The sequence below is a fragment of the Carcharhinus amblyrhynchos genome, chromosome 3 (genome assembly GCF_965287045.1).
Source record: "Carcharhinus amblyrhynchos chromosome 3, sCarAmb.v2.hapA, whole genome shotgun sequence".
NCBI classification, from domain to species: Eukaryota; Metazoa; Chordata; class Chondrichthyes; order Carcharhiniformes; family Carcharhinidae; genus Carcharhinus; species Carcharhinus amblyrhynchos.
This window is the reverse complement of record NC_137326.1, coordinates 17,067,427-17,095,291: the sequence shown is the minus strand read 5'-3', so window position 1 is coordinate 17,095,291 and position 27,865 is coordinate 17,067,427. Positions and strand designations below refer to the sequence as shown.

The 27,865-nt window shown below is 42.1% G+C and overlaps 1 protein-coding gene across 1 annotated transcript in view; it reads right to left on the bottom strand.

Annotated features, from left to right (window-relative positions):
- The window catches only part of LOC145362470 (inter-alpha-trypsin inhibitor heavy chain H3-like), a 58,229-nt gene extending 31,279 nt beyond the window's left edge, over positions 1–26,950 (bottom strand). Inside the window, exons 1-12 of the mRNA XM_080218486.1 lie at positions 26,861–26,950; positions 26,166–26,195; positions 22,079–22,245; positions 18,952–19,056; positions 14,538–14,700; positions 14,322–14,432; positions 14,097–14,225; positions 13,897–14,013; positions 11,985–12,153; positions 7,426–7,551; positions 6,485–6,666; positions 1,219–1,404 (exon numbers count right to left, since the gene is read on the bottom strand). Coding sequence (XP_080074612.1) covers positions 1,219–1,404; positions 6,485–6,666; positions 7,426–7,551; positions 11,985–12,153; positions 13,897–14,013; positions 14,097–14,225; positions 14,322–14,432; positions 14,538–14,700; positions 18,952–19,056; positions 22,079–22,245; positions 26,166–26,195; positions 26,861–26,950 — 1,575 coding nt within the window. The remainder of the gene's footprint in view (positions 1–1,218; positions 1,405–6,484; positions 6,667–7,425; positions 7,552–11,984; positions 12,154–13,896; positions 14,014–14,096; positions 14,226–14,321; positions 14,433–14,537; positions 14,701–18,951; positions 19,057–22,078; positions 22,246–26,165; positions 26,196–26,860) is intronic.
- Between the last annotated feature and the right edge of the window lie 915 nt (positions 26,951–27,865).

Here is a 27,865-nt window from a genome sequence, read left to right as displayed (position 1 = left end):
AGGGCCTAGGTAGCTGAAGGCATGGTCATCAATGAAGGAGCAATTAAAATCAGTGATGCTCAGAATTAGATAATATCACAGAGTTTTGGGGCTGGAGGGAATAGTAGAGATCGGGAGGGATGAGACCATTGTAGGATTTGAAAAGAGAGATGATTAATGAGAAAACAGTGCAGATCAGTGAGCACACAGGAACAGGAGTAGCTGCTGTGAGTCACAGATGACAGAGTTTGGATTGCCCCAAGTTAATGGAGGGAGATCGACCAGGAATGCATTGGAATAGAAAAGGCTTACGGTGACAAAGGCATGTATGAGGGTTTCAGCAGTAGATGAGTTGAAACAGGGGTGAAGTTGGTTGATGTTGTGGAGGTGGAAATTAATGGACTTTAGTGATGGTAGATATATGGTCAGAAATTCATCTGAGGGTTAGTTTTGACACCGAGACTGTAAACAGTCTGGCTCAGCCTCAGATGGTGGCCAAGGACAGCAATAGAGTCTGTGGACAGTTGCCAAGGAGAGCTGTAGAGTCAGTGACAGTTATCAAGGAGATCAATAGAATTGGTGGACAGTTGTCAAGGAGAGTGATAAAATGGTAGACAGTTCTTAACCTTCCACCCCACTGTCAATCCTCTTGTTCCCTTCCACGATCTGTGGTGGACTTGTCAATTGTCTCAGATATAATTCTTTGGATTCCCTCTCTATCTGTTTCACTTCTTGAAGCCTTTAAACATGCTTTTAAGCCCAACCCTGTTTTTAATAATCTTTTCCAGTCCCCTGCTTAAGCACTTGTTCATTTTGACTCCTCCATGAAACCTGGGCCATTTTCTATGTTAAAGGTATTATGTGGACGGAAGCTGTTTGTTATTAATGGCACTACATACAGGAGCTGAGAACAGTACTGCCTACACTACTCCTCCACCCCAACCAACACCACAACAAACATTGCACATTTATCACAGTTGCTGTAGTCCAAAGAGATTAATTAACCCTTTATGAAGCATTGAGATGTTCTGAGTGATATGGTGTCATGTAAATTGAGACTTTTCACTGACCAACTTGCTGCATTCTTGTTTCTACTTATGATGCTAGTCAAAAGTATAAACAAGTGTTTTAGAAGTGGAACTGATATTCTGTAGTATCAGCAAAGCTGTTTTTTTTCCCCCAAGTGACGATGCTAGACTGCAGAGTTAAATAGTATATATGAGGATTTTGGGTACTTACAGTGTGAGCTGAAATTCCAATCATGAATACATCTGGACTGTTGTCCGATATCTTGCCGGCTACCACAATTTCAGAGCCATCATAATACTGTCTAAAATTGACCTCTGTCAACTCTGAAATGGCATTTTCCTGATATTGCATCTCAACATCCAAAAGCAAGGGATTTGCCACTTCATTATAAAAGCCCTGTAGGAAAACAAATAACAATAGGCGTTTACACAGCTGAAGGATTCAATCTATTTTTAAAAGCCATTTCATTAAAATCTAATTAAATGAATCATTAACATACTAACAGGCAACACCAATCATCTGATTAGGTACAAGCATTGACCAAATGTTACTGTTGTTTCTTCTGTGCAAAGTGTCTGCTAATGCAATCAATCCTGATGGACAGACAGAGGTAAAAATTCCATGGACGGGATTTTCTGGCCCACTGACCCTGAAACTCCACCTGAGGTCAATGGAACTATCCATGGTCCACTCCTTGCCCGCTACAATTCCCGTGGAGGATGGAATGGGAAAATTCGCCCCCATGTTCCTAATTGGTTATTATATGTTAGAGAATTGGCAATTGAAATATTGTCATTTATTGAAGAGGAATGGAATATAAAAGTAGGGATGCTTGTACAGGGCCTCAGCAAGACCACGAAAAGAGTATTGGCTGGAGTTTTGGTCTCTGTATTTAAGAAAGAATATAAATCTGATAGATGCAAATCAGAGAATGTTTGCTTGTATTATACCTGGGATGGAGGTGTTGTCTTATGAGGAATGGTTTGTAGGCTGGGAACTTAGAAGAATAAGACGTGATCTTTTTGATACATGTAAGATCCTAAGGGGAGTTGACAGGGTGAATGCTGAGAGGATGTTTCCCCTTCTGAATGAAACTCAAACTAGAGGACAGTAAGGGGACTCCGCTTAAGATGGAGATGGGAAGAATTTTTTCTCCCAATTTGTCATGAATCTTTGCAACTTTCTTAATTAGAGAACACTGAAAGCAAGGTCATTGAATATTTTTAAGGCAGAGGTAGGCAGATTCTTGACTAACAAGGGACTCTCAAGGTTATCAGGGATAGGTAGGAAGTGAAATTGAGGCATGGTCGGATCAACCATGCTTTTACTGAATGGCAGAGCACGCTCAAGGGGCCGGATAGCCTGCTCTCAATTGGTATGAAACATGATAGTAGTTTGGAGTTGTGGCCACGATCACTTAGAGATCTTTTCCATTTTGCATCCTTGGGAATAACATCTGCACTAATCAGAGTCCACTTGCCAACCAATCAACATTCTCTTCTCATACAGCATGAACTGCTTTCCCCTTATATTGCTATTCTTGCAAAGTGTCCTGATGAGTGTAAGACGAAAAGCTTCGGCATTTTCAGAAATCCTTAAGAGTTAGGTAAAAGTGAGAAAATATTTTGTTATGTTTCTGGCTTAAAACCCGGAGTACTCCAATGTAAGGTAGTGATTTTCCACACATGAGGTTTAGAAGCTTCGAAATAGTTAAAATAGGTTGGGTGCGCACAGTGATTTTGAAGTTTCCTGCTAAGTTGTACACCTCCCAACTCACAAACATTTATTTCCATAAAATCAGCACTTATACAGAATAATAATAGTGTCAAGAATTAAACCTAGCAGAAAACAATGTTAGTTGGGTCTCCAAACTATGGAGCCCCCCGCAACAACCAACCAACACCCACTCCCCGCAACCCCCACCATCATCTTATCACTCTATTGCCTTCTTATTGGACAAGGAGTCATCAAAATTGTCATCTTCATATTCAACTGGCGCAAATATATAGAATTCCTATCAGATGGTGCTCCAGCCATTTATTATAATGTGTCAAAAATTCTTCCTCCCAGCATCAGCCTAGCTCGCCTCCATCGATTCTCCTCCTGGGATCTCTCCAGTTTTAAATGATCATTCGGAGCCTGGATTCAGGAGGGAAAGTTGGTGCTGAAATATTATTCAAATAGAGGAGGATTGAAACAAATGCTGACGGCACTGCATTGTATGATATTTCAGACAGGCCAATTTGCACATTTGGAGGAATTCTTTTTCTGGAAGAACATACCCAAAGAAGTCTATAGGTCATGGATGAGATGGCTTTCCTCTTTTAACCACAAAAAAAGCCATACATTTCTGCACTTAAATGCAAATATACATATGCTATGTAAAAAAAAACAAATCTACCATTTTTGGTCTATATTGACTCCTTAGCAAACTAGAAGTTAAAAGATAGAATACAACTAGTAGATTGAATGCTAGGATAATTTCCCTTTTGACCTGTCTAATTTCTCCTTTCCTGAAGCCATCAAGTGGGTAATTGAGGTCATGGATCCATACTGCACTTTTGGTACTTCACATTAGTGGCATGTGAACCTTGACCACAAATAACAGCAGTATACCAGCTTCTACAAATACATAAAGACCAAAAGGGCAACTAGGGAGAGAGTAGGGCCTCTTAAGGATCAACAAGGTCATCTATGTGTGGATCCACAAGAGATAGGTGAGATCCTAAATGAATATTTTTCATCAGTATTTACTGTTGAGAAAAGCAGGGATATTAGGGAACTTGGGGAAATAAATAGTGATGTCTTGAGGAGTGTACATATTACAGAGAAGGAGGTACTGGAAGTCTTAAAGCACATCAAGTTGGATAAGTCCCCAGGATCTGATGAAGCATATCCCAGGACACTGTGGGAGGCTAGGAGGAAATTACGGGTCCCCTAGCAGAGATATTTGAATCATCGAAAGCCACGGGTGAGGTGCCTGAAGATTGGATGGTGGCAAACGTTGTATCTTTGTTGAAAAAGGGCTGCAGGGAAAAGCCTGGGAACTACAGGCTGGTGAGCCTCTTCTGTGGTGGATAAGTTGTTGGAAGGTATTTTGAGAGATAGGATCTACAGGCATTTAGAGACTCAAGGACTGATTAGGGATAGTCAACATGGCTTTGTGAGTGGAAAATCATGACTCACAAATTTGATTGAGTTTTTTGAAGGGGTAACCAAGAAAGTAATGAGGGCAGTGGAGTTGATGTTGTCTACATGGGCTTTAGCAAGGCCTTTGACAAGGTACTGAATGGTAGGTTGTTGCATTAGGTTAAATCTCACGGGATCCAGGATGAGGTAGCTAAATGGATACAAAATTGTCTTGATGACAGAAGCCAGAGGGTGGTTGTAGAAGGTTGTTTTACAAACTGGAGGTCTGTGACCAGCACTGTGCCTCAGGGATTAGTGCAGGGTCCACTGTTATTTGTCATTTACATTAATGATTTGGATGAAAATTTAACGACATTGTTAGTAAATTTGCAGATGACATCAAGATTGGTGGCATAGTGGAAGAAGGTAATCTCAGATTGCAATGGGATCTAGATCAAATGGGCCAGTGGGCTGACGAATGGCAGATGGAGTTTAATTCAGATAAATGCGAGGTGATGCATTTTGGTAGATTGAACCAGGGCAGGACTTACTCAGTTAATGGTAGGGTGCTGGAGAGAGTTGTAGAGCAAAGAGATCTAGGGGTACAGGTTCATAGCTCCTTGAAAGTGGAGTCACAGGTGGACAGAGTTGTGAAGAAGGCATTCAGCAAGCTTGATTTAATTGGTCAGAATGTTGAATACAGAAGTTGGGATGACTTGTTGAAGTTGTACAAGACATTAGTAAGGCCACACTTGGAATACTGTGTATAGTTCTGGTCACCCTATTATAAATAGGATATTATTAAACTAGAAAGAGTGCAGAAAAGATTTACTAGGATGCAACTGGGACTTAATGGTTTGAGTTATAAGGAAAGGCTGGATAGATTGGGACTTTTTTCTATGGAGTGTAGAAAGCTGAGGGCTGACCTTATAGAGGTCTATAAAATAATGAGAGGCATAGAACAACTAGATAGTCAATATCTTTTCCCAAAAGTAGGGGAATCTAAAAACTAGAGAGCATACCTTTAAGAGGGGAGAGATACAAAAGTGTCCAGAAGAGCAATTTTTTCATACAGAGAGTGGTGAGTGTCTGGAACAAGCTGCCAGATGTAATGGATGAGGCAGGTACAATTTTGTTTTTTAAAAAGTATTTAGGCAGTTACATGAGTAAGATGGGTATAGAGGGATATGGACCAAATGCAGTCAATTGGGACTAGCTTAGGGGTTTTAAAAAAAGGGCAGCATTGACAAGTTGGGCCCAAGGGCCTGTTTCCATGCTGTAAACCTCTATGACTCCATGACTCTATGTATACGCCCTGGGCACATTACAGTCTAATCTAATTCTTTCCTCTTTCAGTAACAAATTAAAATGAAGTTAAATGAAGCCATTCCATCATAAAACAAAGTTATCAGTAATGCTGGAGTTAAAAAAAGTGCATTCTTTACAAAACAATGTGATCAGTAAAATTTTTGTAGGCTCATATCACTTCAATGTTTCCATTTGTTTTTGTGCGAATCTGTTTAACTGTGTAAATCTGTAAAATAGGCAAAATGTTTTCAATTCTCCTCAATATTCCACTTCTGACAAACATTTCTTCTATTTACCTCTCTTCCTGCTCGTTATACGTAATTTCTTTCTGACATAGCAAAGGCAAACTGCACAAATAGCACTACCTTTTCCTATTCTCCCACGAATGAGGGTTCCAGGGATGAGAAACTTCAGTTAAGAAGATAGATTGGAGAGGTTGGGACTGTTGTCTTTGGAGAGGAGACGGTTAAGGGGAGATTTGATAGAGATGTTCAAAATCATGAGGGAACTTGAATATGTAGATAGGGAGAAACCCCATTTGTTAAAGGATCATGAACGAGAGGGCGCAGATTTTAAGTGATTTGCAAATGTGATGCGAGAAAAAACTTATTCACCCAGCGTGTGATTTGGGTTTGGAATGCACTGCCTGTAAGTGTGGTGGAAACAGGTTCAATTAAAGCATTCAAGAGGGACATTAGATGATTACTTGAACAGAGACAACAGGCATGATTTTCCGGCCTTGCTCGCCCCAAAACCAGAAAATCCTGCCCAAGGTCAACGGATCTTTCCATGGTCTGCCCCTCGCTCGCTCCGATTCCCGTGGTGGGCGGAATGGGAAAATTTGCCCCAATGAGTGAGGGAAACAGCAAGAAAATAACACTAAGTCACAATGCTTGTTTGAAGAGCCAGTATAGACACGATGGACCAAATGGCTTCCTTCTGCGCTGTAACAGTTCTGCAATTCTGTGATTGTGCTGGAATCTGATTCTTGCCATGAATTAATCTTTATTAATTATCACTTAATGAATCATCTGCTTACCTGGAGCTGCAAGGCTGAATCAGAATCATCATAAATAAGTCGAGCCACACCACCATTATCCAGTGCCATTTTCTCCAGGAAACTGTAATCAACATCAAAGCCAAAGCCAAGGCAGTATAAGCTGTACCTTGCCTGTATGGCATTTTTAACATTGATCTGGATTTTTGCTGGGTCTTTCTCTCCTGCGATAGAAGCAAATAAATGTATCCTATTTAGCAACCTTTGTTTTATTTCTCTTAAACCCCCTTCTTATTTATTTTTCTTCCAGGTTTTAGCTCTTCAGAAGAAACATACCATTTCACTCAGGGAAAAATGTTAGATAACTTCCTTTTATCAACTCCATTATGTGACCAATTGCAAGAGGATCGTACAATGGTTTAATGTAAGTCATCTTCTACATTTCCTTCACTATTTTTGAGGAAGCAGCCAGTGCCCAAGATCAGAAACTCATATCATCTGGCACAAAACTCCATCCCACTACTGAATGTGACCATGACCAAACTAATTCTGATATAGTTCTGATTACTATAATTAAGCAACTGTTGGTTCACATCTCCAGAAATAAACTTTATAAGATATATTCTAAATTTATGGCCAATATATACTTCCATTTTCCTTTTTAACAAAATGCATGTTTTAAGTGAAAGGACTTAATAATATTTGATAATTCTAATTATTTCAACAGTTTCCTCCAGGGTTTTCTCCAGATGCTCCGGTTTCCTCTCACACTCCAAAGATGTGCGTGTTAGGTTGAACGACCGTGCTAAATTGACTGTTAGTGTCAGGGAGACTAGCAGGGTAAATATGTGGAGTTACAGGGATACAGCCTGGATGGAATCATTGCTGGTGCAGTCTCGATGGGCCAAATGGCCTCTTTCTGCGCAGTAATGGTTCTTTGATTCTATGAATATTGAAATGAGTGTGATTTTTTAAAAACTAACCCACGTTTGGATCACCATCAGTTAAGAGGATTATCATAGAGGCACTTCTCGTAGGCAGTTGCTTTTGTTTGTGAGCTGTGTCTAAAAGACTTACAGCTCGCAGCAGAGAATCATTTATATTTGTTTCTGGAATGAAAGAGAAAAAAACAGTTAGTGTTATAAGCTCACTTTCAAAAATAGAACATAGAACATAGAAAACTACAGCACAAACAGGCTGTTCAGCCCACAAGTTGCACTGATCATATCCCTACCTACTAGGCCTATCTATAACCCTCAATCCCATTAAATCCCATGTACTCATCCAGAAGTCTCTTAAAAGACGCCAATGAGTTTGCCTCCACCACCACCGATGGCAGCCGATTCCACTCACCCACCGCCCTCTGAGTGAAAAACTTAGCCCTGACATCTCCTCTGTAACTATTCCCCAGCACCTTAAACTTGTGTCCTCTCACAGCAACCATTTCAGCCCCAGAATCCACCCAATCTATACCTCTCAACAACTTATCAGGTCACCTCTCATCCTTTGTCTCTCCAGGGAGAAAAGGCCTAGCTCCCTCAACCTATCAAAAATGGATACTTTTATACAAATTATATATGGAAAATGTGCAGGGGGGATTCTCTGTGATGTTGTTAAAATTGGTTGTGATGTTTTCTCCATTTTTTATCGTTTGTTTTTATTGTGTGTGACATAGTGACAGTCTCGTATGACAAAGTGCAGCATCTGAGATGCAATGGATCCATTTCAATCATATATATGTGTGTATTCTACTGGTACTCCATGGAATTACTGTTTGTGAGTCAGATTCTAGGATATTTATAAGCGTCGTGTTATACATTGGGATGGCACAGTGATTAGCACTGCTGCCTCACAGTGCCAGGGACCTGGGTTCAATTCTGGCCTCAGACGACTGTCTGTGTAGTGTTTGTACATTCTCCTGGTGTTGGGTTTCCTCCGGGTGCTCCAGTTTCCTCCCACAGTCCGAAGATGCGGGGGGTGATTTTCCCAGAAAGAGACTAAGTGCCCAACGGGTGGGAAAAAGAGAGATTGTCTCAACTGTTTTTTGGGCGTACTTAGTTGTATATCCAGCACCCTGTGCTTTAGAGAATCCACCAGGGTATCCACCCCAGTCATGGGGTTGGGGGGGGGGGGGGGGGGGGGGGGGTTGGTGGTGCTAATGCCACCCAAGAGGCTGGCATCAGCACATTGAGTAGATCACTGCGCATGCACTGATCCATCAATAGGGAAATCAGTGCATGCACACTAGCCCCACACCACCCATCTCCTGATAGTTTCCTCAAACACCCATCCCTGATTGCTGGCCTCCCCAACATCCCCACAGGCCAGCCCTGAATGCAAACCTCCAGGCCAACCCCAAGCCCCCTCCCCATGGCCAGCACTGACCCCCTCCCTCCTATGGCAAGCCCCAATCATCCCTTTCAAACCCCACCAATCCCTTATGCAAAGTGGCTCCCCGCCCCCCCCCCCCCCAAAGCCACGCTGATCAGCCCCACACCCCAGAAGACCCTGTCCCCCTTTGACACACCCGGTACCCAGTGCCAGGCTGCCCAGCTGGCAATGCAAGGTTGGGACTGCCCAAAGGGTTACCCTCTGCTACCAACCTCCCAAGTGGAGTGGGGGGGGGGGTCCTCAATGGCTTCTGTCCCCACTAGCAAGGTCATCTTGCCTGGTCCCCATTTATGTGGACCAGCTTTCATCCCTGCTGGTGGGGGGGTGACTTTTATGAGCCTGGATGGTACCATTTCAGTCTCACTAATGACATTGAAATAGCAATTTGAATATTGTAATCAGCTTTGTGCTCTCTTTCGGCACGAGGCTAATTATGCCATTTTTAAAAAATGGCCCAGGAAAGCTACTTGAGTAGCACAATGGGCCGAGAAAATTGCGCCCAATCAGGCTGAGGTGAATCAGTCATGCTAAGTTGTCCCTTTGTATTTCAAAGTCTGTGATCCAAGGTTAGATGGATTAGCCATGGGAAATGTGTGGGGTTACACTGGGTAAGTGAGACTCCGGGTAAGAGAGTCAGTGCAGATTCGATGGGCCGAATGACCGCTTCTGCACTGCAGGGATTCTATTCTATTCTATCCTCATGTGGAATGTAGCATGTATTATTCCATTGCTAAGTCGATTTATATCTCTTCAAGCCCAAAAGGCCTGATTGTTTTTAAGTAAACATTGGATGAGGTTGGCAATTAATTGCCATTTGAACATCAAGTCATTACCCTGATTTACTTTTTCATCTTTTTCTGACACGATCACTCATACATTAGACACTCGTGAAATGTCTTTGTGACACAGGAATGAGCTACTTTGAGTGTGAGAGAGGATGCATGCTGGCTCAGCATTTCTATAACTTAACTCATCAATATTTGAGAATAACTGACTCAAAATGTAAATACAACTTAAAAATGCAGAGCTGAACTCATTAGAATTTATTCATTCAGTCATTAGCAGGATGTGGGCCAGCAATTATTGAGCATCTTTAATTACCCTTGGAAAGGTGAATGAAATCTGATCCCTGCACAAAATTTCAAACATACCAAACTGCCCTGCATTTATTAACATTATATCTAATTAAGGAAACATAACATTAAAATGCAGAACATTGACCCAAACACAGTGTCATTTTCAATTATTCATGCTTTTATCACTTATCATGTGGAGTATAATCAGTCTAAGCACTGAGTCATCCCTTTCACAGTAATAACTCTGCTTTTTGTAAATTGTTTTCAATTATATTCATCAGTGATTAAATGTGCAACTAACATAATAAAACTGACAGCTTTCCCCTCACCTTTCTCATCCCATCTACAATCAGTCTGTAGAAAGTCAAGCCCTCATGTATCCATTTTTGGGTAGATTATTTTTAAGGTCTACCAGCATAGGAATGATAAAGAAAAAAATGCATTTATTTAGCACCTTTACATACCCTGTGTTGACCCAAAGCACTTTGCAGACAATGGGTTACTTATACAGTGCAGTCATTGTTCTACTGGCAAGCATTCATCAAAGTGTGGCAAACAGCAGCGAATGAATGGTCAAATAATATGTTTTTGGTGTTGTTTGAGAATGTCAAATTCCTATTTATTGACTGCAACTCAGCCTTCAACACCATTATTCCAACAAAACTCATCTCCAAATCTGTGGCCTAGGGCTTGGCTCCTTCCCCTGCAATTGGATCTTAGACTTCTTAACCCATTGTAGGGATAGCCAACAACACCTCTCCATGATTATCCTCAGCATCAGTGCCCCACTGGGTTGCGTCCTCAGCTCCTTACTATACTCCTTATACACTTGACTGTCTGGCTAAATTCCCCTCCAACTCAATTTTCAAGTTTGCTGATGACACCACCATTGTGGTGGTGTCCCAAATAGTGACGAGATGGCGTATATGAAAGAGATAGAGAATCTGGTGAAATGGTGTGATTACAATAAGCTCTCCCTCAATGTGGGTAGAACAAAGAAGATAGTCATTGAGTACAGAAAATGCAGTGACGACATGCCCCTGTCTACATCAATAATGGTGATGAAGTGGAAATGGTTGAGTTTCAAGTTTCGAGGTGTTAGATCACCAATAATTTGTCCTGGTCCCACCATGCTGACACTATAGTTAAGAAAGCCTACCAAGGCTTCTACTTTCTCAGGAGGCTAAGGAAATTCAGCATGTTCACTATGACTCTCACTATTCTTTACCGGTGCACCACAGAAAGCATCCTTTCTAAACTTAACACAGTTTGGTATGGCTCCTGTTCTGTCCAAGGTCACAAGTAACTACAAAAGGTTGTGAACGTAGCTCAGTCTATTATGCAAACCAGCCTCCCATTCATTGACTCCATCTATGCTTCCTGCTGCCTCAGGAAAGCAACCAGCTTAACAAAAGACTCCATGCACCCTGGACATCCTCTCTTCCATTTTCTATTGGGAAAAGGATATAAATTTCTGAGAACACATGCCAACCAACTCAAGAACAGCTTCTTCCCTGTTGTCATTGGACTTCTGAATGGACCTATCATATATTAAGCTGATCTTTTTCTTCATCCAATCTGTAACTGCAACACTTTATTCTACATCATCCTTTTTCCTCTTCCCTATGTACTCAATGAAAGACATGCTTTGTCTGTGTAGCACATTAGAATCAATAGAATCATAGAATCATAGAATCCTATAATGCAGAAGAAGGCCATTCAGCCCATCGAGTCTGCACTGGCCACTGTCACGCCACGCCACTGCTGTGCAAATACTTTTCGCTGTATCCCAATACATGTGACAATAATAAATCAAAGCAAATTTCTGTTCTGGACAGCTGCACAATTCCCTCCTCTTTCTTGAATAATACAATAAAGTCCTATGCATTCACCCAAGCAGTCAGAGTGCATTTCTGTTTAAAGTCTCGTTAATCTGTAAAAAATATTACAATGGAATGTACTTCATTTGAAATTCATGACAACATTAGGAGCTCATTTCACCTGCACCATACCATGATCTATTCCTACTTTCAGCTCTACTTGCTATTTGCTATGAGTATAAATGATCTCCTTACCTGCTCCTAGCCGTAAGTAGATAATATATGTTTTTGCTTCTAGTACATTTCCTGGAGTTGCCTGAACTAATGAATCTGTCCAGGTTTCAATGGTGGAATCAAAACTGATGATTGTAAAATGATCATTAATGTCCATATCTCCTAAGATTCGAAGAAGAGCTAATTTTGTCTGCAAATGAGAAAATAATGTTTATGTTACTGCCTCAGGTTAAGGATGTTCCTCTCTCCAGTTTTGTTTCTTCAATGTTGGACAACATTCCACATGTGAAGTCAGAGAGGAGAACAACATTGATATTGAAGTTGGGCAACTTCTGTTCTCTGCTGTGTGGTCTGGTATCAGAATTTTATATGACTCAATTTAAACTCGGCCTGGATTTTCCCATATCCATACTGATGACGTGTTCAGCACTCTTACTGTATGCGTTATGACAAATATAGAAGCGGAAAACATTTATAAAGATATTTGAATTTTCCAATTACTGATTGGAAGGATCACGCAACAAGAGTTCACATTTTCAGACTCTTACTGTAACAAAGAAATTAAAAACAACATTAACTGGTCAGAATTTTATGCCGTTTGTGTGGGCAAACTCCTGGCATGACAGTGTGCAAACTCATGTGAGAAGATGTTGGGCACTCGGGCAATATTTTGATTGGCGGATGTGTACGGCAGTCGGGAGTATACCCGCAGTGAATGAAGCTGCAATCAAGCCCATTAAGGAGAAATTGATTTTACGTAACCTGTCCACTTTTACAGTGGACGATCAGGCCAAATGGTCGGATGACCTTCACATTTTTGATACATACTATATACATACATACTTGACCTATACTATAAAACTATAAAAAAGGTGTTTGGGGACTGATGTTTTTTGAGATCTGCTATCAGGTGCTTGGATACGCTGCAGAGATGCATGCCATAATTTTATCGGTACACCTGCCTCAGAATTGGGGCGGGTGAGGCTCACAGAATGGGATTCTCTGTTGGCCCCGGGCAGGCTTTTATAAGCCTTGCCCCAGCAAAGTGATAAAATCCCGGCCTCAGTTTGCTGCACTTCCTTTTATGTTGTTTAATTTGTACAGATCAGCAGCTCCCTGAAGCAACTCTGTTGTAGTTGTCCACATCCAGGGTGTGCATTACTTGCCCACACCCTCACTTTTCTGTGCACACGCCCTCTGGCAGTGCTGAACCTTTGTCAGTGCAATTTCACGCTGACTGCCGGTTAATTAACCAGCCCCTGTGAAATCGCATTCAGGGGCCAAACGCAGATAGGACACATTTTGCATCTGCTTCTGGGCCCACCAATCAGGTGCTCCTGATAGCACGAGCTTCAGGCCACTATTTCAGAAGGCAACTTATACTATAAACTACAGAAAGATTTTCCCATTTAAATTTTAAAATGACTGTGCTACCTCCGAGACTGCCCTTGGAGGGAATCTATTCTCCTTTAGCCTCAAATATTAGCTGTCGCGATTATGGTATTCAGGCAGTTTTGCAGTTTCATTTCAGATTAGAGATAAGAACCATTGCTGAGTTGTTGAGAGCAAAACTTGAAGTTTCTGGTGGGGTTTTTCAGCCAGGCTTAACCCAAAACTGGAAAATCCCACTAGAGGTCAATGGACCTATGCATGGCCTGCCTCCCCGCCACCCCTCTCTCCCTCTATGATTCCTGTGGCAGGCCAGATGGGAAAATTCCCCCCAGTCTATTTTAGCATCAATGCAACAATGAAGTTGCTGTGAAAATTCGCATTTGCTGTAACAAGGCTTTTATTTTAACATAAATACTGCTTTCGAAGACTTTGTAGGATCTTTCGCACAAATAGGGATGATTTGCCAAATGTTATTCAATAAATACTTTCAAATCAGTAGAACATTTATTTGTTTATCACTAGTTGGATTGAATTGCATTACCTGCTTAAATTTGAGGCCACGCATCGAAAAACTGCGATCTATCACAAAGACGACATTCTTAGGCACTCTTGGTAGATTTGCAGGTGCAAAATGATGGACAAAGTAGCCGTTCACAATCTGAAATGACATTAATGAAGCAATTGGTGAAACATTACACAATGTGAACAATTGGAAAATATTTTGAATTGTCATCAAATCACCTGTATGTCACCACTAGACAGATCCCTATTGACATCATACTGTATGACAAAGTCTCCATCCAACAGGGTCTCACTGCAATCAGGACATTTCCGTTGTTGCTCCAGGGTTGGTTTGAATGAAATATGAGCCTAAATTGAGTTTGATTTTAGATGTCAGTTAGTCCATTCTGAAATGCCAATAAAGGAAATGTTAAAGGTGCCTCCATCAAGTTCAGAAACGCATACCTTTGTTTCAGTTCTATTTTTCACCAGAGCTTGTTCTAGGTCATTCGTTAAAAATGTTCCATGAGCATTGAGGAAAGCAATGCCCTTTGGTTCAAAAATATGGGCATCAATCTGAAAAAAATTAACATCAGTATTAAGGAATTCAATTATAATTTTATTGTATGGCAATTTATATTTAAAATATTTTAGTTATAGAATATTAACCAAACACTTTACCTGAAATTGTTTGACAAGCTGCATAGGTTTTACTCTGAGGATCATCTCATATTTCCCCAATTTGCGTTTTAATAATTCTTCATAAGTTAGTTCAAAAGTAACTTTTTTGGTTGGTGCGACATTTATCGATACTTGAAACTTCTCCACATTTTCTCCAGACGCTCTTTGCACACCAGAAAATGAGTAAAGGTTAAATGATTGGAGTTCTCAAGGAATGTTGTCTTCACTTTGAGAACAGAGCATGAAAATAATTCAGCCTGAGGAGTTTGTCACTCCTGCACTCACTGGGGTGGGGTAGGGTTGTGAACCATGTTTCCACAGTACCACCCCACCTCTGCCCTTCCCCCCACCCCACCACCATCCCCATTCACCCCCACCCCCACCGTCACACACTACCCAACATATATTTCATATATCTCACTACATCTACCAATTGTTCTGTAAGTGCAGGTTGCTGGAGGAGCTCCAGCTCAAGGTGGATGAGCTGGCCTCTGAGCTACAGACACTGAGGCTCATCAGGGGGAGAGAGGGTGCCATTGTCAATGGGGTGCAAGAGACATCCACCCCCCTTAGACTGGCTAACTCTAAGGGTCAGGAACAAGAGGGGGCTGCTGGGAGGAGGAAGGGGGGTGAGGAGCGGAGGAAGGAGAGTGGGGAGAGGAGGAAGGAGGGTGGGGAGCGGAGGCCTCAGCCTCTTAATCTGCGTAACAGGTTTGAGGTTCTTGTTTCCAGTCTGGAAGAGGACGAGGCAGGTGAGGTTGGTGAGCAAACTGCACACGGTACAGTGATGCAGCAGGACATAGGCAAAGAGAAGGGGAAAAGGAACGTAGTAGTGATTGGGGATAGTGGGGTGAAGGGTATTGACACTGTCCTTTGTCGCAATGACAAAGTGCACAGAAGGGTGTGTTGTCTGCCTGGTGCTCGGGTCCGGGATGTCGCAGCTGGGCTGCAGAGGAACCTGGAATGGGAGGGTGAGAATCCGGTCGTTGTGGTACATGTGGGTGCCGGCGACGTAAGCAAAATGCAGACTGAGGATCTGGGGAGGGAGTATGAAAAGCTGGGAATGGAATTAAAAAGTAGAACCGAAAAGGTGGTCATCTCTGGGCTACTGCCTGAACCGAGTGCAGACGGGAGTAAGGTTGACAGGATTAAGGAAGTGAATGGGTGGCTCAGGGATTGGTGTGGGAGGAATGGGTTTGAATTTATGGGGCATTGGCACCAGTATTGGGGTAGGTGGGACCTGTTCGGGCGGGATGGGGTTGGTCTGAACCGTGCTGGGACCAGAGTGCTGGCGAATCGAGTAAAGAGGACTGTAGACAGGGCTTTAAACTAATTAGGGGGGGGGAGGGTGCGAGGGTAGGTGACGTTACGAGGTCTAAAGTTAAGGATAGGGTACAGGTAAGGGAAGAGGCCGAGGATGTCCCAATAATAGAGGGAGTAGGGGGCGTGAGTATGGTTGGTGGCGTTACGGCAAATAGGGTCCAGGTGAAGGCTGGGATGAAAGCGCTTTATCTGAATGCACGAAGCATTCGGAATAAAGTGGATGAGCTGGTGGCGCAGATCGACACAAATGGATACGATCTGGTGGCCATTACAGAGACGTGGCTGCAAGGTGACAGGGACTGGGAGCTGAATGTACAGGGCTATCAAGTGTTTAGGAAGGATAGGCAGGACGGAAAAGGGGGGTGCGTAGCTCTGCTGATTAAGGATAGCATCAAGGTGGTAGCAAGGGATGATATTGGAGCCAAGGAGCGGAAAGTGGAATCGTTGTGGGTGGAGATTAGGAACAGCAAAGGGAGGAAGACGCTGGTGGGTGTCGTCTATAGGCCCCCGAATAATGATCTGGAGGTGGGGCGGGCTGTTAACGCGCAAATAAGTGCGGCGTGCAGGAATGCGACGGCTGTAGTTATGGGGGATTTCAATCTGCATATTGATTGGTCGACCCATGTTGGACGCGGTGGGCTCGAGGAGGAGCTCTTGGAATGCTGCCGGGATAGTTTCCTGGAACAGTGCGTGTTGGAGCCGACGAGGGAGAGAGCTATCTTGGATCTCGTGCTATGTAATGAGGCGGGTAGAATTAGGGACCTTGCGGTGAAGGATTCTCTTGGGGAGAGTGATCATTGTATGGTGGAGTTTCTGGTGCAGATGGAGGAGGAGAAAGTGGGTTCCTGGACACACGTACTTTGTTTGAATAGAGGGGAGTACGGTAGGATGAGAGAAGAATTGGTGAATGTTGACTGGGGGAGCGCGTTGGAGGGAGGGTCTGCTGAGGAGCAGTGGAGGATCTTTAAGGAGATCTTTCTTGGTGCTCAGCGGAAATTTATTCCGATAGTCAAAAAGGACAGTAGGAGGAGAGGTAATAAGCCGTGGATAACGAAGGAGGTGAAGGAAAGTGTTAAATTAAAAGCGGAGGAATTTAGAGTAGCTAAGAGTAGTGGGCGAGAAGAGGATTGGGAGAGGTTTAAATGTCAACAAAGATTGACAAAGAAGTTGATAAAGAAGGGTAGGAGAAACTATGAAGCTGGGCTAGCGCTTAATATAAAAAAGGATAGCAAGAGTTTTTATAAATATATAAAAAGGAAGAGGCTGGCTAGGGTGAACGTTGGTCCTTTAGAGGATGAGAAAGGGGACCTAGTGGTAGGGGATGGGGATATGGCTAAGGTATTGAATAACTTTTTTGTTTCGGTCTTCACGGAGGACATGAATAATTTGCCGGGTGTTAGTGATAGAAAGGTGGTAGGACTGGAGGGTCTTAATGACATTACTGTTACTAGAGAGGCGGTGCTCGACAGACTGGAGGGGCTGATTGTGGACAAGTCCCCAGGACCGGATGGAATGCATCCAAGGGTTCTGAAATAAATGGCGGAGGTGATAGTGGATGCCTTGGTGGTTATTTTCCAGACGTCGCTGAATTCCGGGGAAGTGCCGGAAGATTGGAAAACGGCTAATGTTACGCCGTTGTTTAAGAAGGGTGCCAGGCAAAAGGTGGGGAATTATAGGCCGGTTAGTTTAACGTCTGTGGTAGGTAAAATGTTAGAATCCGTCATTAAGGAGGAAATTGCGAGGCATCTTGAAGGCAATTGCTTGATAGAGCGGACGCAGCATGGTTTCATTAAAGGGAAGTCGTGTCTGACAAATTTACTGGAGTTCTATGAGGATGTGTCTAGGGCGGTGGATAGAGGAGAGCTGGTGGATGTGGTCTTTCTGGATTTTCAGAAGGCGTTTGACAAAGTACCTCACAAGAGGTTATTGCAGAAGGTCGAGGGACATGGAGTTGGGGGTAGGGTGTTAGCGTGGATAGAGGATTGGTTGTCAAATAGGAGGCAGAGAGTGGGGGTCAACGGGTGCTATTCGGATTGGCGGATGGTGACTAGTGGAGTGCCCCAGGGGTCGGTGCTGGGGCTTCAGCTTTTTACCATTTATATAGATGATCTGGAGGAGGGAACCGAGTGTAGGGTGTTGAAATTTGCTGATGACACCAAGATTGGGGGAACGGCAAATTGTGCGGAGGGTGTGGAGAGTCTGCAGAAGGATCTAGATAGGCTGGGCGAATGGGCCAGGAAATGGCAAATGGAATTTAATGTTGGCAAGTGTGAGGTGGTCCACTTTGGTAGGAAGAATGGTAGGAAGAACTATTACTTACGGGGCGAAAAACTGCAGCATGCGACGGTGCAGAGGGACCTCGGGGTCCTTGTGCATGAGTCGCAAAAACCCAGCTTGCAGGTGCAGCAGGTGGTCAGGAAGGCGAATGGGATGCTGGCCTTCATAGCGAGGGGGATTGAATATAAAAGTAGGGAGGTCTTGCTGCAGCTGTATAGGGCATTGGTGAGGCCGCAGCTGGAGTACTGTGTGCAGTTTTGAGCGCTGCACCTGCACAAAGATATTTTGGCCTTGGAGGGAGTGCAGAGGAGGTTTACTAGGCTGATACCGGAGTTGAGGGGGTTGAGCTATGAGGAGAGGCTGAATAAACTAGGCTTGTACTCGTTGGAGTTTAGAAGAATGAGGGGAGATCTCATTGAGACTTATAAGATGATGAATGGGATGGATAGGATAGAGGTGGAGAGACTCTTCCCGCTCAAAAAAGACAGTAGGACTAGGGGACACAGCCTCAAGATAAAGGGGGGGCGGTTTAGAACGGAGTTGAGGAGGAACTTCTTCACTCAAAGGGTGGTGAATCTCTGGAATTCTCTGCCCGTTGAAGTGGTGGAGGCTGCCTCGCTAAATATTTTTAAGACGCGGGTTGATGGGTTTTTGATAAGAGAGGGGATTAAGGGTTATGGGGAGAGGGCGGGAAGGTGGAACTGATCCACGACAGATCAGCCATGATCTTATTGAATGGCGGGGCAGGCTCGAAGGGCTAGATGGCCTACTCCTGCTCCTATTTCTTATTTTCTTATGTTCTTATGTAACTTACTTTACCAAACCTGCAGTCACTCCTCTGGAAACTGCTGCTTTGTACTGTTGCTGAGCAATTTCCTTTTCTTTCACATCTCCTGAGTACTTCACCCCATCTATAATCCTACAGAGGATGGCAACATAAGAATGAATTAGCAAACTTAGAATGACACTCACTATTCAGTTTAAATTTATTTATTAGTATCACAAGTAGGGTTATATTAACACAGCAACGAAGTTACTGTGAAAATCCCCTAGTCGCCATACTCCGGTGCCTGTTCTGGTACACTGAGGGAGAATTTAGCATGACAATGCACCTAACCAGCATATTTTTCAGATTATGGGAGGAAACTGGAGCACTCGGAGGAAACCCATGCAGACATGGGGAAAATGTGCAGACTCCGCATAGACAATGACCTAAGCTGGGAATCGTACCCGGGTCCCTGGTGCTGTGAGGCAGCAGTGCAAACCACTGCGCCGCTGTGCTGCCCACATATTGACTCTATGATTAGCCATACCCATAGCTTGGGCAGGTGGGAATAAAGTTCCAATTCTGTGAATAAACTCGACCACTGGGAGAACAAGTCAGCTTACATAGTTTTCGGACTGAATATTTTCTGCATGATTAACCACTGCTTGAAATGTTGCACCACAAAGAACTGAAAGTTCAATCTCTTTGAAATTTACATTTATTACAATCAAATCCTTTACAAAGATATCAGGAGCATCAGTTACGTTTCTCGAGATTGATTGTCAGCCTTAAATAACCTTCGGAGGACTTAATTCATAATTACATTCCTGTGAGGCAAATGTATAAGGTTAATTTGGGAATGTGTGCGCTGGAATTATTAAACAAAACATTACTTCAGTAATCCAAGCTAAAAGGGGTCAAAACATTCACTTGGGTCGCAAAGGTGTTAATAATTATAGATCAGTTGCTCAGAAATGAATTTGTGCAGTCAATTTAATCTTTTAAAAACTAATCTGTGTGGTACAACAATAATTGTACCAAAGCGCTTTGCACTTAATAGGCAAATCAAAGGTGTGGCTGAGACACAATCTTATATAATATTTCACTTAACCCTGTAAGAAGCAATGCATTACCTGGCTTGCCAAAGTGTCCATGAATTTTAATAAGCTTTACATAGCATTAATAAATTAATGGAAAGTTGGCAAAAAGTCAGATACATTGGAAATTTATTTTTTAAAATTGCTGACTTGATCTATTCTGATAATGCATTTTCTAATGATGCACAGCGTTAAAAGAGGCAGGAAAGTTGGCCTGTCAGCTACGGCTGTCACCAATTTTTACAGATGCATCATAGAAAGCATTCTTTCTGGTTGTATCACAGTTTGGTATGGCTCCTGCTCTGCCCAAGACCGCAAGGAACTACAAAAGGTCGTGAATGTAGCCCAATCCATCACGCAAACCAACCTCCCATCCGTTGACTCCTTCTACACATCCCGCTGCCTCGGCAAAGCAGCCAGCATAATTAAGGACCTCACACACCCTGGACATTCTCTCTTCCACTTTCTTCCATTGGGAAAAAGATACAAAAGTCTGAGATCAAGTACAACCGATTCAAGATCAGCTTTTTCCCTGCTGCTGTCAGACGTTTGAATAGACTTACCTTGCATTAAGTTGATCTTTCGCTACGCTCTAGCTATGACGTAACACTATATTCTGCACTCTCAAGTTTCCTTCTCTATGAACGGAATGTTTTGTCTGTATAGCACGCAAGAAACAATACTTTTCTCTGTATGTTAATACATGTAACAATAATAAATCAAATCAATCAAAACGTGACCCTGTTAACATTACTCAAACGGTATTCTTGTCCTGGTCTCATCAGCAGTGTGGATGGCAGGTTGTACAGTGGCTAGCACTGCAGCCTCAGAGCACCAGGGGCCCACGTTAATTCCGGCCATGGTTCACTGTCTGTTTGAGTTTGCACTGAACTCTGTGGGTTTCCTCTGGATGCTCCGGTTTCCTCCCACAGTCCAAAGATGTGTGGGTCAGGTTGATTGGCCATGCTAAATTGACCCTAGTGTCGGGGGATTAGCAGAGTAATTATGTGAGGTTACGGGACTAGAGTCTGGGTTGGATTGTGGTTGGTGCAGACTCGATGGGCTGAAGGGCCTCCTTCTGCACTGTAGGGATTCTATATGACTTCCTTACTACAGGATGCAATCTCATGACTTAATTGAGAAAAATAAATCACACACAAGAGTCTCTGAGATACCTCATTCATTTCCAGCTCTATATTTTTTGAATTAATTTATAATATGTGCGTGTTATTGTTAACACAAGCAAGTATTGCCTATTCCTGTGTAGGTTACTTTACTTTCATGTAACAGTTTACTCCAATTCAGGGTTGCGGGGAGTTGGAGCTGGAGCCTCTCCTGACACTCATTGGGTGAAAGGCAGGACACATCCAGGATGGAACACCAGTCCATCACAGGGCACAGCTGATAGAGATTCCAGACCACTTCAATCAGTCGCTTACACTGTTAATATCTTCCTAAGGCAGTTAGAAAATGGAGAATTCAAACTGCTTCATCCCAGGTTTTACCTTGCACCACATATAATAGATGATGGACACTATAACCAAAAGTATATGATATATGGCAAAGTCATTAAGATTTGTGAGAGATGGCAAGAATCTGCCATCATATGTTGTTAAAAAATGGCCAGGGATCAATAAATAACTAGAAGAAAGAGAATTAGCAGAAGTCACTATTAATAGTGGCTTAATAATAGGTTCAGCACAGTGGCACAATGGTTAGCATTGTTTCCTCACAACGCCAGGGGCCCAGGTTCGATTCCCGGCTTGAGTTACTGTCTGTGAGGAGTTTGCACATTCTCCTTGTGTCTGCATGGGTTTCCACCAGGTGCTTTGGTTTCCTCCCACAGTCCAAAGACATGCAGGTTAGGTTCATTGGCCATGCTAAATTCTCCCTCAGCGTATCTGAACAGGCACTGGAGTGTGGCAACTAGGGAATTTTCACAGTAAGTGCATTACAGTGTGAATGTAAGCCTGCTTGTGACTAAAAAATAAACTTTATCAAATAAAAATGAGTTAAGGGGATGTGTCTATTTTATCCCTAATTTGGTAGTTTGTCAGGTAATTGTAGTAGATACATACATGGTAAAATTGGTAATGAATGCTGTTTTGGGCAGTTCAACTTCAAAGAGGGCTTCCCTGGACTGAGTTGCTTTGTTTGCCACCTGGCTTGTTATCACATTGTGAGCGAATCGAGATGTAATTTTGGAATCGATCTTCAAGCTGTAGACGTCAATCTCTCCCCCACCCTGAAGAAGTTAGAAAAATGTTTTAACTGGTGAGGAATTATAATGAATCACTGAATTATGAACAAAATAAGGCAGCTTTGACATTGGGCTTCAGCCAGGCGGGATCTCATAGCTGTGTCTTGTTCGAAAAATATGCTCCCCAGCTCAAGGATAACCAGCAGAGTCCAAAGATGTGTGGGGCAGGTGAATTGGCCATGCTAAGTTGACCCTAGTGTCACAGGATTAGGGGGGTAAATATATAGGGTTCTGGGGATAGGGCCTTGGGGGGTATTGTGGTCAGTGCGGACTCGATGGGCAGAATGATCTCCTTCTGCACTGTAGGGATTCTATGCTTCTAACTGTGGGAGGCATTGTTAGAACAGACTCCTTCTAGCCACTTATCTTAAAGAAAATGCCTGAAACATTTCCCTTCTGGAACAATGGCAGTACAAAGAGCCTTGCCCTACCCCAGATAAAATCAAACCCACTCAACGATCATTGCATCAGTTGGTTTCAGATGCTACATTATCACATCAGCACCGCCGAAAAGGGGATGAATCTCTTTGCCCTGAAGTTCAATTTATCATGGCCAATAACTTTGCAAGAAATTCTTGAATGAGGAAGTCCCAGAACAATAAAAATAGATTGATACCAATATTAAAAAGTTAAGGTCAAGGCCTTTTTGCCCTGTAGTATTTGGATGCAGATTATGTAGATCCATTTTGTTTAGGACTCTACAGATAATCGTGTCTTATCAACTTAGGCTGGATTTACATCTGGGCCTCAAAAGGTGGAAGGTCCAAGGCACCCTGCCAATTTTAGCATTCTCATAGCTTAACGGAAATTGTTTAAATTTCCCAGATGTTAAAAATTTCACACTGCATTAAATTTATATCTCATATCACGATGAATTAGAATTCATATTTGGTTTCAGGTCATCCAAGGTTCAATTGAAAAGAACTGTAAGTCCAACAGATGTCAGAAATATAGATTTCCCTTCCCTTTCCTTCCTGACTAAATTATCAGATACCTTAGACATCGACGCTGTCTCACTTCTACCAGGAAAGCTGAACAAATCACAATCATGGTGTAGCTCAAGGAATTATAGAAATAGCGCCCCACACCCTTCCAGCCTGCCCAGTTGCTCTCCATCAGTTACCAGCATTAGTTTACCAAATGTTCACTGTGAATTCTGATAGAGTTTTGCTTTGACCTTATCAAGAGGAATTAGACACTAAATTGGCCCTCTGAACATCTATGTGCTTTTTCTCTGAGTAAGAAGTCTCACAACACCAGGTTAAAGTCCAACAGGTTTATTTGAAATCACGTGTTTTTGGAGTCTCACTCACTCACCTGATGAAGAAGTGCTCTGAAAAGTCATGATTTCAAATAAACCTGTTGGACTTTAATCTGGTGTTATGTGACTTCTTATTATGCCCATCCCAGTCCAATGTTAGCATCTCCATATCTTGGCTTTTCCTCTGAAGAATTAAGCCTTTAAAAAATAACAAAAGCAACTTGTAGTTATAAAGCATCTTTAACACAATTCACAGGAATGTTATAAAAAGCAATTGTTTGTCATAGAATTATGTCAGGCATTAAAGCTCAGTCAAGGTAACAGGTCTTATGGAAGAGGACAGAGAGATGGAGAAGTGGGGAGCTTTAGGGAGGGCATTCCAGAGCTAAGGGTCTTGACAGCTGAAGTCATTGTTACCAATGATAATTGGGGTACTTAAATTTATGGAGCGCACATATCTCAGTGGTTGTGGGGCTGGACGATGCAGGGAGGGCAAGGCCATGAAGGGATTTGTTAACAAGGATAATCATTTCAAAATTGAAGTGTTGCTTAGCCAGGAAAAACAATGCAGTCACTGTGCATTAGAAATAAATCTGGGTAGTCAGGACATTAATTATTTTGGAGCAATGTAATATAGCACAGGCAAAAATTATTTAAAGATAGAGTGTGCATAGATTCTGCAAAAGGGAAAATCTGGGCATTAGAGTACATTAGATAAACAAGTAGATAATGGAAAATAAATTGAGTTGCAATCTAGAGAGATTTACAGTTTTAACCAAGTTGAGATTGTAGAGGATTGCAGCTGAGCTAAGGGGAAAATATTAAATGCAAAATGAGATGGGGTTCTGTCAAAGTGTTCAGGATAGTTTCTGGAAGGTGAGCATATATTAAGCATTTTTCTGCACAAATCCCATATGTAATTTCAGGGATGATTGTTAACAGAGTGAAATATTTATTAAAATAGTGCACAGTGGCATAGTGCTTAGTAGTTCAGTCCATCACTCAAACCAGCCTCCCATCCATTGACAGTGAAAAGACTTGATGTAAGGACCCAGACGGCAGTGTTTCTGGTAACCTCAAGTTTATGGAGGGAAGAACATGAGAAGCCGGCCAGGAGAGCATTGGAATGGTCAAATCCAGAGATAACAGAGGTATGGATGAGGATTCCACTGGAGGATAATGTGAGACAGTGGCAGAATCAGACGATGTTATGAAGATGATAAAAAAAAGTGTTCTTAATGTTGGCACAAATATTCATTGGAAAGCTTATTTTGAGGTCATATATGACACCAACATTGTGAAAGGTCCAGTTCAGCCAGGGCATTGCCAGGGAGAAGGATGCCGTTAATGGATGGGGAGCAGGATTTGTGGTGGAGACCAAGGATATTGGGCACAATCTTACTGGCTGTTTATGCCACACATGTGCTTGAAGTTAGGGAATTTGATACTCAGCCAAATCTCCATTCACTGCAGCGGGATGGGAAAATCCTACTGGCGTGACTGGTCGTTACATTCTGGCCATTGCTTTTTCCTTTCCCAATATGTATCTGGAAGAAATTTCTGCTCATCTATAACTGGATGGTGGAAGAGCAATCTGACAACTTCAATACTGTGAAGGAATCAAAAGAGGTGCTGCATGCTGTCAGCATATATGTGGAAATAGGTGATATTGCTGATGGGCTGCATGCAGAAATAGAACACGCCAAGGATAGATCCTTGTGAGTAAGAGAGGTAACAGTGGTGGCATGGGAAGGGGAAGAGAAACCATTGCAGGTGATTCTCTGGCTACAATTTGACAGATAAGATCAGCACCAGTCATGTCCAACTGGATGAAGATGGAGAGGTTTTCGGAGGAGAATGGTGTGGTCAACCATGTCAAGGCTGCAGACAGGTTGAGAAAGATGAGGCATAGCTTACCTTTGTCACAGTCACATAAGATATAATTTCTGACTTTGAATGACATTTGGGTATTGTGTTAGTGGCAAAAACTGATAGAGGGATTCAAACATGGAGTTATGGGAAAGATGGGTAAAGATTTGGGAAGTGATAAGGACTGGGGAGAGGAAAGTGAGGTTAGAAAGGAGTGGTAGTTTTCAGTATGAAGAGGTCAAGGATTGTTGAGAGGGGTGATGATGTAGATTTGGAAGAGTGAGGGACAGAAACTGAAGAGAAAAAAAAACCCCTTAACAATGAGAGCCAGAAAGGAAAATTGGGTGGATGACATTGTAGTGGCAAAAGCATTAAGCAAGCAGGAAGTGGGTCTCATGGACAAGATAATCTGGGGAGGGCATGAGAAGAAATAGAAAATAAGCTAGAGGAAGATGTGAGTTCAGGTACAGGGCAGAGGGGAACCTTTAGAGGAGGTTTGACCGAATAGGTGGGGGCTAGGAAGGAGGTGGGAGGGACAGCTAATTGAATGGTATTGGTCTTTATGGTAACTAAGTCCATGTTCTCTTCACACTTGCAGTAGGAGGTAAAGATGGAAAAGACAGGGAAGAAGGGTTTCATAAGACATTTTGCAAGAGAAACAAAGCCAGAGGTTCCTTGGCATTCCAGGGCCAAACCAAACTAACTGTTTACAGCACAACTTACATTGGCAAAAATGATAATTATCATTTTTTAGAATCTGGCAAATAATACCTACTTTGTATTTCCGCCCCCTTGTGCTTCTTTTCTATTACCAAAAACAAAAAGGACAAATTTTAGTGAATGTTTAAGTACATTGGCTGTTGACATTTTTGGTGGTGCATTTCATACAACAAGGAGATAGCAGTTGATTGTAAAACAAAGTCACCTAGTAATTGAGTTAAATACACAGATAATTAATGATTCAAAAATGAACCTGTATGGTCAGTCTCAACAAACAACATCTGAAGTTACTCCCAAAAGTTTAATTTTATTCTCTAGCAAACAACGCTTTAAATAATGAAATGCATGAACATAGTTAACCTGATTATAACCGTGGGTTCAACTAGGCAGTTCGTTTCAATCAATATTTAACTACTGATGATTCTAGAATGGGATTTCACCAGTCAATGGAGAAAAGGGCGAGGTGATGAAGCATTTGTGACACTGACATTGCAATAGTTATTCCATGGTAATAACTTGGTTGATGAATGTTACAACATTTGAGATTTGTAGGATTGAATTACTAACTGCAAAGAAATCCATAGAGGATTATTTTACGATGATTAAACATACCATTTTTAATAGTTGATGGTTTGGCAAATGGTTTCCATACACAACCTACCATGTTGATTAAAAAACAAAATCAAAACGTTAGTCATAATTTTAAAAGTATATTCGAAAGTTATATTTTGAACATAATTTGTACATTACCCCATGGTCCTCTGATTCTGCAATAATGAAATCAGCTGATATCAGTGACGGAACAGAAACTAGCAAAAGATAGACTAACATTGGTCTCATTTTGAAGAAGAGTAAGTGTGTCCCCACAGGCAAATTGCTTTATTTGAACCTCTGTTAATAATGGTACATATTGACTATCAAAACAAACTCAACAGATCTAAAGACAAACAACATGTTTTTCATGTTGACCCTGCTACCTCCGATCTTCAGTACCTTGTTTTTAATACATACTTATTTTTGTAGTTCATTAGACTAACCGGAGAAAGTATTTAAACAGTAGCACGAAGGCTGTTTGGAACAACGCATGTGTACATGTTCATATATTCTAAAGTAGTTGTGCTAAAATGCGAAACTTCACTTGTCAAAGGAACTGTGTGATTTAGCAATGTGCAATGGATTGAAAAGTTAATTTAACTGTTTCTGCACAATAATCAAAGTAACTTTAACGAAGTTTCCAAATAATTTACAACAGTAATTTTCATTTACATGGTAGGCCTTGTGCAGGAAAATATCTGAATATTTTATGAAGCAGGAAAATAATTCTGGAATATGGAATAAAATATAACTCCAAGTACTTTAGGCTACATGTTGCTGTGTTGTGGAAAGATTTTCCACAGCTATTACAATAGGCAAAGGCATTTGCTTCTTTATCTAACTAAGGTTGCCAACCTCCTAGATTCGCCCGGAGTCAACAGCGATTGAGGATTCATTTCCTAGTTGTAATCAGCCCATGGGGAAAAAAGGGCATTAAAAATCACAGTGGCAATATCCTTCGAGTATGTTTGCTTATCAATTATCAAAATATTGGAAGTAGGAAAATTGTTTTGTTTTTGGTTACGTCGGCCTGTTGAAGGTGGGAGGTCTTGTAATAAATCCTTTGATTTAATTTTGTCTCATGTATTAGCATACAGTGAAAAGTATTGTTTATTGCACACTATACAAAGCATACCATTCACAGGGAAGGAAACGAGGGAG